Consider the following 19,991-nt stretch of genomic DNA (forward strand, 5'->3'; position numbering starts at 1 on the left):
CGCATCCTCCAACGCCCCCTGCACCAGATACTAGAGGCTGCAGAACGACGGGCAGTGTGCGTTCTCGTGAGTGGCAAACAGGTCTATCTGAAGAACTCCCCACATCCCAAAGATGTGAAGAACCACGTCCGGATGGAGACGCCACTCGTGATCGGTCGAGAAGTGCCAACTGAGACTGTCCGCACGAATGTTGAGAACTACGGCCAGATGGTTTGCTACTATGCTAATCAGGTGGTCCTGCACCCAGGACCAGAGCCTCTCTCCAGAGAAGGTACGACCCTACTCCTCCCTGCTTGTTGAGGTACCAAATTGCGGAAGTGTTGTCTGTGAACTGACTGACCGCGAATGGATGGGAGGAAGGCTTTGAGAGCCAGACGCATCGCCTTCAATTCTAACAGATTGATGTGAAACATCTGTTCAGCTGGAAAACAATGGCCTTTGAGCTCCAGGTCTCCCAGATGAGCTCCCCACGCTAGAGTGGAAGCATCCGTTATGACTGTGGTCACCGGAGGTTGTAGACAAAACAGCTTTCCTTGGGAAAGGTTGCCATCCACAGCCCACCATCATAGATCCACTGCAGTGTCTCTGGAGTTCATTATCGACTCCTCAAGAACCCCTTTGTGTTGAAACCACTGCTTGCAGAGGTTCCACTAGAGAGCCCTCATGTGCCAATGTGCATGAGCGACCAACAGAATGCAGGAAGCGAACAGCCTGAGCAGACATAGGACCTTGAGGACTGGAACAGCCGCTACATTCTGAAATATTGGAATCAACGCATGAATGTCCTGAATCCCCTGAGGAGGAGGGTAGGCCTGATTCAATGTTGGGTTCAGTACTGCCCCTATGAACAGGAGGCGCTGAGAGGGCTCCAGGTGAGATCTGGGCGCAATTACCGTAAGGCCCAGGTTGAACAACATCTGGGTTGTCATCTGTAAGTGAAGTGATGCAGCATGAACTCTGGAGACCCAGCTTTGATCAGCCAATTGTCCAGGTAAGGGAATACAGATATTGCCTTCCTTCTGAGGTCCGCTGCCACCACTGCCATCACCTTTGTGAAGACTCGAGGTGCGGAAGTAAGACCAAAAGGAAGGACCGCAAAGTGGTAGTGTTGCGACCCTACCACGAACCGGAGATACTTCCTGTGCGACTTCAGAATAGGGATATGAAAATAAGCATCCTGTAAATCGATAGACACCATCCAGTCTTCCTTGCTCAACGCAAGAAGCACCTGTGCTAGGGTCAGCATTTTGAACTTCTCCTGCTTGAGGAAACAATTCAAAATCCTTAGATCCAGGATAAGTCTCAATCGACCATCCTTCTTGGGAATCAAGAAATACCTTGAATAACATCCCTGACCCTTTTCCTGCTCTGGAACCACTTCCATTGCATCATTTAATACAAGGGGATGCACCTCCTGCTGAAGCGACAGGAGATGCTCTACCGTGTAAAATGAATGATGAGGAGGGAAGGGAGGGGGGAAACTCCCAAAAAGGAAGGGCATAACCTTTTCCCACTATACTCAGCACCCAAGAGTCTGATGTAATTAACTCCCACTCTTGGAGAAAAGGTAACAGCCTTCCCCCCACGGGTAAAACATGCTGGAGTATGGAGAGAAAAGTAGGGCTGCTTTCCTTGATGGGCTCCCCTGGAGGAAGAGTATGAAGTGGAAAGCTGCTGTGTGGCTCCTCGCATTCTAACTCTCCCACGTCGTCTATAAGACCTGTAGAGAGGATTGGTAGGTTGCTGGACGTTGGATTGTAACCTTCCACAAAGGACCCACATCCAAATCCTCTTAATTTCCAGAAAGACCTAAAGGGTGCAGAAGATGATGCTTGGAGACCCAAAGATTTTGCAGTAGCCAGGGTTTCTTTAAATCGTTCCAAAGCTGAGTCCGGTTTAGTCCCAAACAACTTCTAGTCATCAAAACGAAGGTCCGTCAGCTTAGCCTGAACATGAGAGGGGAAAACCAGAACCTCTAAGCCATGCATGCCTCCTGGTTGCTACAGAGCTGCCCATAGCCCTAGCAACCGAGTCTGCAGTGTCAAACCAGATTGAATTACCTTTGCTGCCACTTGACTGTCTTGCAGGAGTTCATTAAAGTGCCCCTGCACATCCTGAGGCAAAATTGGTACAACTGCTCTTGCAGTGTCCATTAGGGAATAGATATACCTCCCCAGCACACATGTAGCATTCAGAGACTTCAAGGCCATACTGCCTGATGTCTGCTCCATACGTTTAGTCTCCCTATCAGATGGAGTCGTAAGGGACGAACCAGAAGCCAACTGCGTAGAACAAGAGGCTTGCACCACCAAGGTCTCAGGTGTTCAATGCTGTAATATGAACGGAGGATCTCCTGGAGCAACTCTGTACTTCCCAGCCACAGTCTTGGAAACCGCCGGTGTTGTGACAGGCTTCCTCCAAATTTCTAAAATGGGCTCAGTGAGGGCTTCATTGAAAGGGAGGAGAAGTTCAGAAGACGTAGCCGATGGATGCAACACCTCAGTTAAAATATTTGTTTTCGTCTCCGATGCCGGTAATGAAAAGTCCAAACATTCAGCAGCCTTTCTTATAACACCATGGTAAGAAGCTGCCTCTGCCAGGAGATCACCTCCAGGGGATGAAAATTCCCACTAAGGGGATGTATCCAAATCACTAGCAGAGTCTAGGCCCTGAAATTCACTTACAGGCTCTGGAATTTCCCCTTCCTCCAATAGTTGTCATCAATACTCTTGCTCCTCCAAGAGTCTCAAGACCTTCCTTCTCAATCTCAGCCTGGTCTCCAAACGTAGCATCGATAGAGAGTTAACTGCCGTAGAGGACGCCGGTTTCCAAGTAGGTCGCTCTGGAGGAGGAGAGGGAGGCGAATCCACAATGCGCACTGATTAGGATCTATCCGGCGCTGGAATAGACTACTTCAGCGCCGCTGGAACCAGCATTAAGGGTAGAGGTGGGTATGTCATCGGTGACGAACCAGTACCTTCACATGGAAAAAAGGGTATAAATGGGGCCTGCTTGTACGGTGTCAGTGACCCCAGTGTGAATGCCAATGGACCCGTAGGACCAGCAGGTGCACCAGAAGGGGCCATAGCTCTCTTAAATCTGCTAAACATAGCATTGAGGAACACTGATGGATCCGCTCCTGGACCTGGGAAGGCAGGAAACCCTTGCTCCTCCTGAGGTGGCTGGACTGGCTCCGATTGCTTGTACACCCGACTTCTGATCATGAGTGGATGCAGGAGAAAAATGAGCTATTGGGCTTGCTGGGGACTGAGATCTCAATTTAAGTCGGAGCCGGAGAAGCCTGTGGACTATGAAGCTAAGGAGACACTGTAGAGCTGATCTCCCACGCCGTGTGGCGTAGTCTCAGAGGAGACCGAGACCGATCTCTGGATGAACGACGTCGAGATTCATGCTGTTGGCGTCGCTTCTTATGCGACTGAGGATCTATGCAACAAAGTGTCCCTTGCCTTTGATTTTCAGCGACCTCTCTGCTCCTTAGGCTTTTGCCAAGAAAAGCTTAGCCACTCTCTCTTTCAAGGCCTTTGGGTTCATCCGCTGGCAGGACTCGCACCCCTCCACATCGTGATCCGAGCTCAGGCACCACAGGCAATTTTCGTACGGATCAGTCACAGACATGTGACCCCTGCACTTGCTATAAGGCTTAAATTCTGATTTGTTTTGGTTGAGACATTGTAGTGCTCTACAAAAATTCCCTTGAAACAGTAACTGCCAAGACATAGAAAAAAACAGTTAACGTCGAAGGCAAGGAAAAAAGGGAACTGACGTTAGCACGCTGGCAAGGATTTCTTATGGTTTCGATGATGTCAGACGGAGTTGCGTGCGGAGCTGTACAATTGTGAAGTGCTCGTCGACGTGAGGAGCTAGGAAGAAAATTTACGTTGAATACTGGCACAGTGGGAGAATTCATAAGGTGAGGAATCCACAGGGAGTTGTATCCATCAGAACTCAAATTATTTCAATAGAGCTATACCTTTTTCTCCCATCACCAGAATCTACTCAGCTTCCTCACAGATAGTAGCCTGTTTGGAGGTCTTGCAATCCCTTTGGCCCCAAAGACACGCCAAAGGGAGCTGAAGCGTGCCTAAGATGTGCAACAAGGCTTATTTAAAAGCCTTTACTTGTTGCAGCATCGCCAATGGACCAGGAATGTGGGTTGCATCTTCATAAACAGTGGAATTGGTTACTCTGTAGGACATCTGGACAGAGACACACAAATTGCAATGGCAGGCCTGCGGACCCCTTTGCATGGGCTCCCTATGGGTGGTAGAATAACTACTGCAGCCTATAGAGATACCCCGGAACCCCAATGCCCTGGGTTCCTAGGTACCATATACTAGGGACTTACATGGGATGACCAGTATGCCAATTTTGTGAATAAAAAGTTATCAGTAACCAAATTCGGAGGAGAGAGCACAGTCACTGGGGTCCTGGTTAGCAGGATCCCAGTGAGCACAGTCAAACGCACGGAGAAAAGGGCAAAAGTGGGGGGTGACCAAGCTAGAAAGAGGCTACTTTCCTACAAAAAAAAAACAAAGTTGGAATTTATTTTTAAAGTTTTAAAAAACAGAAACTACTTGTATCCCTTGGCTCAGTTACAAACTGAGTTTTTCCCCAAACATTTTAAAATATACACTAATTTCTGTTTTTCTAGCCCAACGTCTCACCATGATATTAGACGTTTACATAACCTAAGTAGGAGCAAATATTAAAGTGAACATGAAAAGGTTATTATAAACAAATGACAGTGATCTTTAAAGAGCTAAAACATCAGGAAAAGAAGCAGGGAATAATTGTACTTAATACTTCAAATGTTCAAGCATGGAACCTCACCACCCCATTAATAAAGTTGTAGTTTTCTGATTATATAATACTTAGAACTGCTTTATGCTGAAGAAAAGACCCTTAAGAACTTACCAGGTGGCATAAGCTTCATCAGAATACGGGCTCCATCTCGAAGCGGTGGCATATTTAGACTACTGCCCAAATCAGCTACTTGCCAGAGAAAAGAAATGTACCTTGGATGCAATGACATAATCTAAAAAGACAAAAAAAAAAAAACACTAAGTGAAAACTGAGCAACTAAGTATCAGCCATATGATTTCTGATGAGTTCTCAGACTACAGTCAACAAGATAAGAAAATTAGTTAGTTACGTTTAACAGTAGTTCTCCCATATTGGAATCTTTCATAGATTCACATGCTTGAATCCTTCCCAGTCGTTGAGATGGGAGCCCCCGGTACATCAAAACAGCAATATAGAAGCTACTGCAATGAAAAAAGGCCCAAAGGATTTCACTTTAGTAGCCTACCCTTGTCTCTATGAGTAAAAAGGACCACAGCAAGTCCAAGCCAATCAGGCTTCCCCTCCCTCTAGAACCCTCCTATGAGAAGCTTCATTCCCTCAGATTTTCCCAAGCATGTGTGCCAGAGTATCTGAGGAAGACCGGTAACTGTGAGCTTCCCAGGGGAAGAGGGAGGGTCGTACTAATTTTCTTACTCCAGTACTGGAACTTTCATAGATTCACATGCTTGAATCAGAATAGCAAGCAGTAATGGAGCACATTGTATAGTAGATATCCCTATAGATATATATATATATATATATAGCCATTGAACATACATATATATCCAGAATCACTGAAGAAACATGATCATGCAGGAGAGACAAAATATTAGATAAGCAATGAATATGATAAAAGAACAGCACCTTGACCAGAAAAATAAAAGTTATCACAACCTCAAAGAAACAATGCTGTACAATGTGCGTTAAGTATACTGGGCTGGTGGGGAAAAAGGAATAAAAAAGTACAACAGCTCACTGTTACTGGAATATTTGTTGTAAAACCGCTTGTCCTACTGCCACATCACCCTGCTGTGTTTCTTCTAAACAGTAATGTTTTGCAATTGTATGTGCTGACTTCCAAGTGGCTGCCCTGCAGATGTCCTGGATGGGCACTCCTGCAAAAAGCGCCTTGGATGCAGCCACCTTCCTTGTTGAATGCGCATGAGCTGGATTCTGTAAAGGTTTTCCTGCTGCTGTATGACAATAGTTAATCGCAGAGGCTATCCACCTTGCAATCCCCTGCTTGGACAACGCTTTGCCCTTACAAGGAGCACTAAATGCTACAAAAAGTTGGTTTGATTGTCTAAATTACTTAGTTTTATCGAGATAAAACTTCAGGCACCTCTGAACGTCCAATGAACGCAGAGCTTGCTTGGCCGGCGTGTATGGATTTGGGAAATACGACTTCAGTACCACCGGCTGGTTAATATGGAAATCCGAAGGGACTTTAGGTATAAACTTTGGGTTCGTACGACAGATTACCTTGTCTCTCTTGTACTGCAAGAAAGAGTCTTGGATGGTAAATTTTTGAATCTCGCACACTCTTCTGGCTGAGGTGAGAGCGAGAAGGAGAGAGACCTTCCAGGATAGAACATTTTAAATATGCCTTCTGAATTGGCTCAAACTGAGGCTTCATTAACTGGGACAAGATCAAATTAAGCTGCCACAATGGAGGAGGAGGAGGTCTGAACAGTCCCTCAAGAAACAGCTTTTTGACTCTTGCGGATCACAAAGGAGGTACGATATCTATACGCCTATAGCGGGAAATCACTGCTAAGTGGACTTTAATCGACGAGATAGCCAAACCCGATCTGGCCAGAAGGAGAAGATAAGGCAGTATTTGCTCTGGCGATGAATAGAAAGGATGCACCTGAGCTTGTGTACAACATGAGCAAAACCTTTTTCACTTCAGACGATAACATTTGCTGGTACTCTCAGCTGCAGCCCTGGCAAGGATGATTCTACAATCCAAATGTATATCTAGGTGCGCAAACTCATGGTGTTCAGGTGCCTGACTGTCAAGTAAAGTGAAGTCGGATCCTAGTGGAGAATATGACCCTCATTCATTGTTAGTAGGGACGGCATCACTAGTAGAGGGATGCTGCGGTTCTGTGAGAGGAGACGGACCTCTGTATACCAATACTGGTGAGGCCATGCCGGATCAATCAGAAGAAGCTTGCAGTGTTTGTTCTTGATCTTTGCCAGAACTCTTGGTATTAGTGGAATGGGAGGAAAAGCATAAGCATAAATTCCTGACCATGCCATGGAAAACGCATTCCCCCTAGAGCCCGGATGGTGATCCCGACTTGCAAAGAATCAGCAATTTGCACTCTGCGGAGTGGCGAAGTGATCCAGGTTTGGTTTTCCTGACAGGGAGAAGACTCGATTCAACACTCCTTGATCCAACTCCCATTCGTGGTTGGACGATCAAGACCTGCTTAGAGAGTCTATGATGTTCTGTACGCCTAGGACATGTTCTGCTCAAAGGTTTATCTGCTGTCTCATAGACCATTCCCAAATGCGCTGAGATTCTCTCGATAAGAGCAGCAACCAGGTTCCTTACTGTTTGTTGATATAATGCATTGTTGTGGTGTTGTCTGTCCGAATGAGTACTGAGCCTTTCATCTTTGGAAGAAAAGCGCGCGCTAATCAAACCGCTTTCAATTCGAGGTAATTGATGTGAAAAACCTCTGATGTGGTTTCCATTTGCCTGTGACTCGTAGGTGCTGGAGGAAGGTGTCCCAACCTTGGAGAGAAGCGTCTGTAGTAATTACCCACAGAGCTGGTTGGGGGAGAAAATAAAGTCCCCTCAATAATTCAGACTCTTGAGTCCACCAAGTCAGAGGTGATATCATGGGCTTCGTTATTCGGATGACATCACCGAAAGACACACTGGACGGTGTCCACTGAAGGTCTAGTTGCTCCTGTAGGGGCCTCGTTCTGAGACCACAGAATGGTACCAGTGGAATGCAGGAGGACATCATTCCCAACAAGGACTTGAAGAGGCGAACTGAAACATACTTTATTTTTCAAAGGCGCCGTGCAAGGGATATGAGTTGTTTCAGTCTCTCCTCTGTACAAGTTGCCTTGTTCGTCGAAGTGTCCATTATCGCCCCTAGAAATGTTCTCCTCCTTAAGGGCTGGAAGGTTGACTTGTTGCGGTTGACTGTTAGGCCTAGGTTAGTGAACAGCTCGATGCAGGAGCATGTGGACTTCAGTGCCTGAGATCTGGACCTGGCCTTGACCAGCCAATCATCCAGATATGGGAAGACTTGATGGTTCTGCCTTATGAGGAAAGCTGCTACTGGAGCCAAGCATTTGGTAAAAATTCTGGGGGCCGATTTCAGACTGAAAGGTAGCACTTTGAACTGGAAATGGTCTCCGGCTACTACAAATCTGAGATATTTCCTGTGGGAAGGGTGTATAAGGATATGGAAATATGCGTCCTGCAAATAGAGGGTGGACATGTAATCTCCCGGTTGAGAAGGGACAGGACATCTATTAGGGTGATCATACAGAATGATTGTTTCTCGAGATCAGTATTGAGATCCCTGATCTTTCGAACCAGGAAGAACAGAGTAGAATCCCTATCTTTTGTCCTGATGTGGAACTCTCTCTATAGCTCCCTTGAGGAGCATAGATTTTACTTTCTGCTTGAGCAAATGCAAGTGCTTTACCCTTCGAGGGAGGGGAGGTCTTGTAGGAGGGCACTGTAAGAATTCCAAAGTATGGCCAAAGTGAATGAGATTTAAGACCCATTGGTCTGATGTTATTCTTTGCCAATTGCGAAAGTAGAGAGAAATCCTTCCCCATAGTTTTGTATCCAATGGAAGGTTCATAGCTGGAGACACCAGAAAGTAATTGTCTACGTCCTGTGTCCTTTGCATCCCTTACTTCGTTTCCTCTTTGCGAAGGTCTCGAATATGCCGCTTGCGGAGGCAGTCTCTGTTGGAACTGGGAACGAAAGGACTGAGAAGCTGCGGAGACAGAGGGGTATCTATATTGTTGGAAGCCTTCACTATAAGATGAATACCCCCGACCTCTAGCTCCCCGAAAGGGCTGTCTTTTAAACTGCAGCGTGCCAAGGGACCTGATTGTATCGGTATCCGTTTTTATTGACTGATGTGCAACATCAATGTGCTTCCCGAATAGGGCTTCACCATCAAAAGGAAGGTCCAGAATCTTGTTTTGAACCTCCGGCCTAAACAAAGTTGCCCGGAGCCAACCCTGCCTTCTTAGAACAGCCGCTCCTGCCATCTGCCAGAAAGCCGTGGTAGCGATATTCATCGCACAGTCTATAACTTCTGCAGAAGACCTCTCACCCTCCTGCAAGACTTTCTTCGCTTCTAACTTAGAGTCCTCTGGCAGCTGATCTAGGTAGGGAGCAATGTCCGCCCATAGCCGTCTGTCATATCTGCCTATGATAGCCAAAGAAATAGAAGCTCTTATCATAAGCAAATCTTTCCAATATTATCGAGCCATCTACCCTCCTTGTCCGGTGGAGTAGATATTGGCGCTGAAGGGTTTCTGGATCTACGCTGTGCAGCCTGGGCAATGACTGAGTCCGGTTTGGGGTGCTCATGATGCAGGCCGGAGAGTCTTCTGGGGCCTTATACTTCTTGTCAAGGCAAGAAAAAACCGGGGTGACAGTCTCCGGGTTCTTCATTACCTTAATGCCCTCATCCCATTTATAGTCCACTATTGGCATTCACTTTATACTTTTTTGGAAAGGCTCTTTGAAATCATAAAGGAAACAATCCATCTGCTTTGTGGGCATGGGCAGCTCAAATCTCTTTGCAGCTCTTTCCAGCAAATTGTGAAAACCCCGATGTCACCCAGAGGGGAATCTACTGGAACCGGGAGGGTGAGGACAGGGTAGGAATCTGATAATCATCCCATTCCATTATAGCATCTGGCAATTCTCCCTCCTCTCTGTCATCGTTAGATGAAGACAGATCTTGTGTTGGAATTGATACTGGCATCTGTGGTGGTACATGTAACGGCGTGACCACCGGATGAACCGGAGTAGAAGGAAGAGGAACAGAGGGTGGTATAGATGGGTGCTGCACTTCCGAGCCGGCCGAAACCACCTTCTGTAGTCATCCAACATCAGCTGAAAGTCGGCTATGAGTGATCATCAAAGAGCCCATCTGCTCTTGATAAGGATTCTGCTGTGGTTGGGAATAAAATGAGTGCGGATCATGCTGAATGTCCTCCTCTAGATCCTGGCACTTCACATGCATTTCTGATGGGCTATGCACAATTCCAAATGGCCCTCGTCCTCAGAATCCTCCTGTTCCAAAAGATGTGTAGGTACCAATGCTGATAACCTACTTGGAGATGTAATCAGTGGCAAGAGTAAATCAGATTTCATTTGTCTTCTAACCATTGTCGATGGCATCGCCAACGGAAGCAGCACTGACAACGGAGAAAATCTTGTCGATGAGGAGGACGACGATAACACCATCGCCGACGGTCTGACTGGCAGTTTCGTCGACGGAGAAGCGATGGGTACACTGATCGTCGACGAAGTGACCGCTAACGCCGTCGACAAGGACGTCGTCGCTATGAGCATCATTGAAAAGGAAGCAGCCGTAGAGACAGTGGACGTTGTCGAAGTCAAGGACGAGGCTGTAAACACTCCTTTTGACGCTGCCATCGACAACACCGACGGTGTCGTTGTTGCAGGTTTTACAGATGTTTTTTTAAAGACATGTTTTACCACAGGAGGTGGCATTGGAGGCTCGGAAAAGGCTCTTTTGCTGCAGAACCTTCCTTTGAGTGTCTTTTGGATGAAACAGAACTCCTGTGTGGAGAACTGCCAGCTTTAGAAGACACCTGTTTTGTCTTTTTATGAGCTTTTCTAGGTGGATCCTCAGAATTAAGAGCCTGAGGAGATCTGCCTTTTTTTTTTTTTTTAGTACTTTCTTGATGAGGAGGAGGATTCCTCACTGTCAAAACCAGACACTGGGTTTGAGCTGGATCTCAATTTCTGGAGCCAAATCAGTAGCCTACCCTCCCTGTCCTTGAGGGTTTTGTTAGAAAAGGTTGTGCATACCTTGCAGTCTTTGGCTACATGGTCAGGATTGAGCAAGAAATGCAGTCCTTGTGTGGATCTTCAAAGTGAAGTCTCTTTTTTCCACAGGTTTTGCAGGCTCTAAAAAGGCTTTTCTTTTCCTTATCGGACATGTTGAATTTTGACAAAATACAATTCCCTTAGGCCAGGGAAGAAGATGACACCGTACTTGCTGAAGAAATCATCTTTCTTTTGAAGAAAAAACAGTAGAGAGAGACTTCTATGGAGATTTGACTGAGCAGAGCTCAATGGAGACTCCCTAGCATGACGTGCAGTAGAAAATCTGAGGGAATGGAGCTTCTCACAGGAGTGTTCTAGAGGGAGGGGAAGCCTGATTGGCTGGGACTTGCTTTGGTCCTTTTTACTCAGGGACAATGGTAGGCTACTAAAGTGAAAGCCTTTTGGCCTTTTTTCATTGCAGTTGCTTCTATATTGCTGTTTTGATGTACCGGGGGCGCCCATCTTGACGACGGGGAAGGATTCAAGCATGTGAATCTATGAAAGTTACAATACTAGAGTAACTATAGTATCCCACAGGAACTTAAAACAATTTGATAAACTGCACACCATTAGCTGCACTCTGCTAACAATCGCAGGAAATAATACCACAAGCCGGAAACTCTTCTGAAAGCAGTTAAAATATCCAGTCTTTAAAATAAAAACAGTCGCACCTAAACCCCTCTAGGATCTAATATGTCTAGAACCCTCACTTACATAAACTGTGCACAACTCTTAGGTGAAATCCCCCAACACCCTGCTACCTATGCAGAACTGGTGTAGAATGTAAACCTACCACTCTTGAAAGTTAACTGCTCAGAAACTTCCTATTGATGAAATTGTTACTGCCTCTGTCACCTTTGTGGTTAGTAAGTGGCATTCTTCAGGCCATTTCATTAACAGCAAAGATAAAGTATCAACAGTGATATTAATTATTAGCTGCTTATATTTTTTTAAATACACAGACTGTTGCTTTTAAACCTTGCAGCAGCCATGTCAAATAAAGGACCAGATCACAAACATCACAGAACTCAGCAACATCCTCAACACCTCCATTTCCACAGCAGCCTTCCCAGATAGTTGGAAACACAGAGGTCAGACCTCTCCTGAAAAAGCCCAAGGCCTACCCCAGCGACCTCAAAAACTACTGACCAAACTCCCTACTCTCTTTTTCCCCTCCAAAGTACTTGAAAAGGCCAAATCCATCATGAACTCTATCCACTCCGGCGCCCCTTCGGACCCCTGCCCTCACTTCATCTTTAACAAAGCCGACGACATCATCGCCCCACACCTCCAGGCCGTCATCAACTCTTCTTTTTCTTCTGCTACCTTCCCCGAATGCTGGAAACACGCCGAAGTCAACGCCCTACTAAAGAAACCTACAGCTGACCCGAGCGACCTGAAAAACTTCCGCCCCATCTCTCTCCTGCCTTTCCCAGCCAAGGTAATAGAGAAGACCGTCAACAAACAGCTGACCACCTTCCTGGAAAACAACAAACTGCTCGACCCTTCACAAACCGGATTCCGAACCAACCACAGCACGGAAACCGCCCTCATCTCAGTCCCAGACGACATCAGAACCCTGATGGACAACGGTGAAACAGTCGCCCTCATGCTCCTCGACCTCTCGGCTGCCTTCGACACAGTCTGTCACCGCACCCTGATCACCCGCCTCCGCTCCACCGGGATCCAAGGCCAGGCCCTGGACTGGATCGCCTCCTTCCTCTCAAACCGTTCCCAAAGAGTTTACCTCCCTCTGTTTCGCTCAGAACCCACCAAGATCATCTGCGGCGTACCTCAAGGCTCATCGCTCAGCCCGACACTCTTCAATGTCTACATGAGCCCCCTCGCCAACATCGTACGCAAGCACGACATCATCATCACCTCCTACGCCGACGACACCCAACTTATACTCTCCCTCACCAAGGACCCCGCCAGCGCCAAGACCAACCTACAAGAGGGTATGAAGGACGTCGCAGATTGGATGAGGCTCAGCCGCCTAAAGCTGAACTCTGAAAAAACGGAAGTCCTCATCCTCGGCAACACCCCGTCCGCCTGGGACGACTCCTGGTGGCCCATGGCCCTCGGCACCGCACCGACCCCCACAGACCACGCCCGCAACCTCGGCTTCATCTTGGACCCTCTTCTCACCATGACCAAGCAAGTCAACGCCGTGTCCTCCGCCTGCTTCCTCACCCTCCGCAAGATCTTCCGCTGGATCCCCGCCGACACTAGAAAAACCGTGACCCACGCCCTCGTCACGAGCCGCCTGGACTACGGCAACACCCTCTACGCTGGGACCACAGCCAAACTCCAAAATCGCCTGCAACGCATTCAAAACGCCTCGGCCCGCCTCATCCTCGACATACCCCAAAAAAGCCACATCTCCGCACACCTGAGACACCTGCATTGGCTCCCAGTCAGCAAAAGGATCACCTTTCGACTTCTCACCCACGCACACAAAGCCCTCCAAAACAAGGGACCGGAATACCTCAACCGACGCCTCAGCTTCTACGTCCCCACCCGCCTCCTCCGTTCCTCTGGCCTCGCGCTCGCTGCCGTCCCTCGCATCCGCCGCTCCATGGCGGGCGGGAGATCTTTCTCCTTCCTGGCGGCCAAGACCTGGAACTCCCTCCCCACCAGCCTCAGGACCACTCCGCTTTCCGGAGACTCCTGAAAACCGGGCTTTTTGAGCAGCAGTAACCCCCCCTTCCCCCTAGCGCCTTGAGACCCGCACGGGTGAGTTGCGCGCTTTATAAATGTTAATGATTTGATTTGATTTGATTTGATTTTGATCTACAGACAAAATACCGAATACCTGTAAGCCAGCTTCTCTACCCATCACAATCTGGATTCCATTCATAGCAGAGCAACAAGACCACCCGTATCGCTGCCACAGACCACATCAGAACCATCCTCCACTGCAAAGAATTGCGGCCCTTATCCTCCTTGACCTCTCAGTGGCGTTTGATACTATCTTCCACCATACTCTCATGAACAGACTCACATAATCAGCATACAGCAAAACGCCCTCAAGTGGATCGCCTCCTTTCCATCAGGATGAACACACAGCATTGGTCTGCCTCCACTGATCTGTGTATCCAAGGACATCACCTGCGGTGAACCCCAAGGATCCTCACTAGGCCCCACACTGTTTGACAATTACATGATCCCCCTTGCAAACAATGTCAGATCCCACAGCCTTAACATAATCTTCTATGCTGATGACACTCAACTCCTCCTCTTCCTCACCGAGGACTCAATCACCGCAAAAACCAACTTCTGCAGCGATATGACCGACGTAACCAAATGGATGAGAGACAATTGCCTTAAGCATAACTCTGACAAAACATAAGTAATGATCTTCAGTAAGAACACCTCTATATGGGACCACCACTGGTGGCCAGCAGAACTTGGACCCACATCAACTACCCAGGCATGCAACCTCAGCATCATCCTCGACAGCCAACTGACAATGAAACAACAAATGAACACAGTCACCTCCTCATGCTTCTACACACTCTGCATGCTCTGCAAGATCTTCAGATGGCTCCCCATAAACACCATCAAAAACGTCACACAGGCCATAATCTCCAGCTACCTTGACTACTGCAACACCCTCTACATAGGACTACCCACCCAACTCCTCAGAAAAGTCCAGACCATACAGAACACTGCAGCCAGACTCATCCTGGACCTACCCAAACTGACTCAACACCCCCCACCTCAAACACCTTCATGGGCTCTCCATCTAATAGAGATGTCAGTTCAAGACCCTCAAGCACACCTACAAAGCACTACACAATCAAGGGCCATCTTACCTGAACCACCGGCTGAACTTCCACCACACTGAAATACATTGCACTGCGCCTCACGCAGCCGCGCAACCCCCCCACCATCTGCCACTGCTGTACCAGAGGCCGTTAGTTCAGCCTACACAACCAAGACCAGGAACTCCCTACTGATTCACCTCTGAACAGCTCCCTCGCTGTCAGTTAAAAAAATAAATAAAAAATAAATAAATCAGGGTCTGAATTTTTTTTTAACTGAGACAAGACACCAAAGAGCCCAGAGACCCTCAGGGGTGACAACGCACGCTCTACAAATGAACTGATATGTAAACGCAATCTTAAGGACTTTATCACATTGATATCTATGAAAGATCCCAATATTGGAGTACTACGGTTACAGGTAAGTAACATTTTCATCTCCAGTATTGGATCTTTCGTAGATTTACATGCTTGAATCAGAATAGCAAGCAGTTACTGTTTTTAGAAATATAGACACATTTATTTGCAATTTAAAATAAACATACCTGCACATTTAGACATGTATCCATCTACATATATACATTACATTTCATCTATCTATCTATCTCTCTAAAACTTTGCATAAATACAGAATAAAACACACATAACCCAAAGAGGCTCACGTTACAGAAATAAGTGGGATAATACAGCCTGTCCAAATGCCGTATCGCTGTGCCGATTCCAGGCAATAATGCTGTGCAGATATATGCACACTCTTCCAGGTCACAGTACGACATTTTCTCCAGATGCACTCCTGCAAATAAAGCAGTTGAGGTGGACACTGCCCTAGATAAATGTTCCCTGGTTGTTGTTGCAAGCAGTTTGCCTGCCTTCAAGTGGCAAAATTGGATCGTGGCTGAGATCCATCAAGTGATGGTTCCTTTGTGATTCCATAACCCTTGTACATGAGACCAACAGCTGGTCAGCGAAATATACGTAGAACTTTAGACATCTTTTAATATCTAGCATATGGCGAGACCTTTCCACTGGTTAGGACAGGTTTGGGAATAAATTCAGCAATGTTACAGTCTAATTCAGGTGAAAATCAGAGGGCCTTTAGGAATTAATTTTGGATTGGTTCTGAGAATGACAGAATCATAATTTGAATTCATGGAATTTAGGAGCCATGCACATAAGCGGAGAGAAGTCGGGTCTGGATGAAAGGCCTGACATTGGTTCATGTTCAAATGTGTTTGGGATGTTTGTATGTGAATGTGGTTGGAATGTGGTTGGATTACGAGAGTAGGAAAAGCTGCATGAACCAATGTTGCCTGGGTCACCTGGGGGCCATCAGGATGAAGTGACATCATCGCTTTCATCTTGCAGATACTCTCTTGCAGGTATCAGTGGTAAAGTATAGACATAGATCCCAGACCATCTGATCGAGAAGGGATTACCTCACGATCCCAGGAACGTTACCTTCTTGGATGGAGTAAATGATGATTTTTGATAATATACAGCAAGTCTTAGATTGAGAACAACTTTAGGCAAGCCTCTAGGGCACTGGATGCTTGAAATGCTGTTGGTGCTTTATCAACCAGTCGTGGAGGTTGCGGAATGCCTGTTGATCGTCCCTCCTGACAGAAGCTGCCACATTGGCAAGACATCTTGTAAAAAGCAGGGAGCTCATTGGAGGACAAATGGGAGGACTTTGAATTGGTATTGGGTGCCAGCTACAGTGAAGCAAAGCTATTTGCAATATTTTGGATGGATGGGGATTTGGAAGTATACATCCTGTAATCTAGAGTTGTCGTGTGGTCTCCATGGTTTAGGAGATGCAGGATATCTGAAAGTGTGCCCATCCAAAAGGAGTGTGTCCGTAAACGCTTGTGTAATTTCCAGAGCTCTAGGATGGGTTGGCATTCCCCGGTTTTCTTGTGTTTGAGGACAAAATGAGAATAGAAACCCTTTCTTTGCTGAGAATGTGGGACTTTGTCTATGGCACCTTTGCTTAGCATAGCTAGCGCTTCCTTCCAAAGAATATGGAGATGAAATGGGTGCCTTCGTTTTAGTGGAGTGGTGGGTAGAATCTGTGTGAATCCTAAAGTGTGATCCTATGTAGTGAAATCCAGGACCCATTTGTCCAATGTGATTTTCCACCATAGATGACAATTTTTGTGTTTGTTTTTCCACAGGATGGTGTATTGTAGGGGGCGTGCCTGGTCCTACAATGCAGTCAATGTTTTCTGCTTGTGTCTCCTGCCTGCCTGGTAAACTGGCTGGTGGGAAGGCTGAGTTTTGATACCTCTGGAATCCTCTGCAGGAGGCTGGCTCATTTTACGCTGTACAGCTAAGGTACGGTACTCTATACTGAGTCCAGGCAACCCTTAGTGATAGTGTTTAGGTGTCTAGGCAGCAAAAGCTCTCTAGGGGCTGAGACAAGCAGCTGAAGCTTATCCAGAAGGAATGTAAATCACTTGCAATACCACAGTACTCAGTAACTCCCACACAAAAAAAGAACCACACAAGTGTTGCAAAAATAAAGGATACTTTATTACAGTACTACAACTGGACTAGCATTGTTATTTCTCCCTTTGGAACTATCTACACACAATATTATATATATACACACACACACACACACACAAATATCAAGAAAAATAGCATGAAATGTGCAGGGCCCTATGTGGGGTGGTGCAAACCATATGCTAAGTAAGTGGAATGTGAAATAGTGAATCCATACAAGTTAAGTGTGATAGATAGCTAGGGTCTGGGAAAGAATGAAAACACAAGAGATAAGTACATCAAGTGTCCCCAGCATCCAGGTGCAGAGTGGTTACCTACCTGGTCATCCCACAGACTAACACAGGGAGGCCGCGGTTGGAATTCACGAGTTTCAGGACCCTTCTCTGTGGAGCCAGAGGAAACCCATAGACAGGAGGAAGGTTGCGGAGTGTCCTCATCCAAGGATACCCTGAAGACAGGAGTACATACACCAGGCGACCCGGATGCATAGGGATGAAAGGACGTCAGAAACCCTCGCTGAAGTCACTGGAGGTCCTGGTTGTCCAGCTGCTGTCGCGATCCGTGGATCAGGCCGGTGGAACCCAAGGATGGATTCCAGACACAGAAGACCTGAAAAGGAAGGGGACAGAGTCCATCACCCTTGGAGGTGCCCAGGTGGTGCAGGTAGCAATGCCCAAGCTAGTAGAGCATAAGTTCCAGCAGGTTGGTGAAGGAAAAAGTCGAGTTGCGGGGTCCAGGAGCTGCAGAAGATCCTAGGAGTCACCTTCGAGCTGTCCCCGTCAGTTGCCAAATTGCAGGAGGATCAGTGACCAGCGAGGCCACTGCAAGCTTGTCAAATGCAAGCAGGAACTGAAAATGTCTTTGCAAGTTATTGGGAACCAGGAAGGTCGAGGAGACTCTACCCTTGAGGGGGAGTCAGAGCTGGCCCTCTGCACACAGGGAGGCCAGCAGAAGTCGATGGAGCCCCACAAGTGACCCACAGGCGATGGACACGAGTCACAAGGAGGCCTCAGCAGCACAGTAAAACAGAAGTCCCACGTCACAGGAGTCATAGAACGGAGGCTGATCTTTGGACTGCAGGGTGCTGGAGGCTGGGGCTTCTCAGTGCTCGAAGATCTCTTGGAAGAAAAGCCAACAAGCCTTGGCAAGAGCAACAGTCGCAGTACATAGGGGTTCCAGGCAAGTGTCAGGATCAGGCGCCCACCGTCTCCCAAGTTGAGCAGAAGATAGGAGGAGACAGAAGAGGCTACAAAGCCACCACCTGTGAGGCAGAGCCTTTCGATGTCTGTGGTACAGCAGACCTCACCAGGCAGTTGACATTGTCTTGAGGTGCCTACATATGCAGGGGAGTGACTCCTTCACTCCAAGTGAGATGCCTTCATGCTCTCAGGTGCAAACTGAGTCCTTGTGACCCTGGAGGGTGCACAGCCTTGGATGCTGCAGAATTCTTCCAGGATCCGGAGAATCAATGTTGCAATGTGAACCTTCCCACCAGAAGCAGACTTGTTCCGGTTTCAAAGCAGACCAGCAGCGGTTCTAGAGGCCAGGAGCAGAAGATGTCTTTTAGAGAGGTCCTTGTAGTCTTTTTTCGACAAATCGGAGGACCCACCCACAGGGGAGCCCTTAAGTAACCCTAAAATTGGGTTGGTTACTCTCTGCAGTAACCCACCTATCCGAGAACATCAGGGATGTCATCTACCTGACCATACCAGTCAGATGCTCCCAGGGCCCTCTGCACATCTTGTTTCCAAGATGGGAGAATCAAATGGCCACCTGGCAGAGCTCTATGCACCTCCCTAGGGGAGGAGCTGGACAGATGGGTGGACAATCCCCTGTCCTTACGTGATTTCGCACCAGAGCTGGGACCAAGGGTCCCTGCACTGGGGCAAACAGATTTATGCAAGGTCAACAAATGTGCACTTCAAAGCAGTCTGGTGGCGTGGAGAGGCCACCCACCCCAGCCCAGAGACACCTAGTTCTAAAGAGAGGAGGTCACACCTCCCTCCTACAGGAAACCCTTTGTTCTGCCTTCCTCCTACTTGAGCTAGATGAGCAGCAGGAGGTCAGAACAGTGTCTGGGAGTCTGCAGCAGCGTGGGCTGCTCAGCAGACCCTGGAAGGCTGTACAGGCAGATCTGTGGGATCTTCTAAGGAACTCCCAGAGTCCATGGTATCATGCAACTAACAGTGGAATCGGTGTTGTTGCATGATTCTGACATGTTTGATACCAAACAAGTTTGAGTTCAGAGAAACAATGAGAAAGCTGGACTACTTATGCATACCAGTGTCCCCTACATTTTTTTAAAAGGCTTCCTTGCACTTACAAAGCCCAGAGATTGGAGTCTGGGTTTTGTAGGAGTACCCTGCTCATGCAGGAGTACCCTCACAATTACATACATGCGGCATGCCCTTGGGCTGAAGGGCCTATCAGAGGGGTGCAAAGTGACCGAACCCCTTTTTGGGTTAGAGACTCCCTTGCGGGTGGGTTCCCAGATTCGGTGTTCAAGACTCCACCAGGACTCCTCTGCAATGACCTCTTCTGCTCCTGGTCACCGGAGCTGGACTCCACAGGAACCGGTACCGAGACGAACTCTCCTTGCAACATTATTTCCACAGCACGTGTCAGCAACTTGCAACATTTCCACAGATGTGCATCCTCTGGGGACCACAGGCTGCACCAAAGTAGTAAGAAGGAATCTCCCTCGGAGCGAAGGAGCCACTACCCCGCATCTACAGGCAACTAAGGCAACGACATCAAGCTGCTGGGATCTGTTGTCCTTT

At 47.5% G+C, this 19,991-nt stretch overlaps 1 protein-coding gene across 4 annotated transcripts in view; it reads right to left on the reverse strand.

Moving 5' to 3' along the window:
• The window catches only part of USP9X (ubiquitin specific peptidase 9 X-linked), a 1,493,361-nt gene that overhangs the window by 707,793 nt on the left and 765,577 nt on the right, over positions 1-19,991 (reverse strand). For all 4 annotated transcript variants that reach the window (XM_069204214.1, XM_069204212.1, XM_069204215.1 and 1 more), the window contains exon 21: positions 4,936-5,056. In XM_069204214.1, the coding sequence (XP_069060315.1) occupies positions 4,936-5,056 (121 nt within the window). The remainder of the gene's footprint in view (positions 1-4,935; positions 5,057-19,991) is intronic.

The sequence above is a fragment of the Pleurodeles waltl genome, chromosome 8 (genome assembly GCF_031143425.1).
Source record: "Pleurodeles waltl isolate 20211129_DDA chromosome 8, aPleWal1.hap1.20221129, whole genome shotgun sequence".
Classification (NCBI taxonomy): Eukaryota; Metazoa; Chordata; class Amphibia; order Caudata; family Salamandridae; genus Pleurodeles; species Pleurodeles waltl.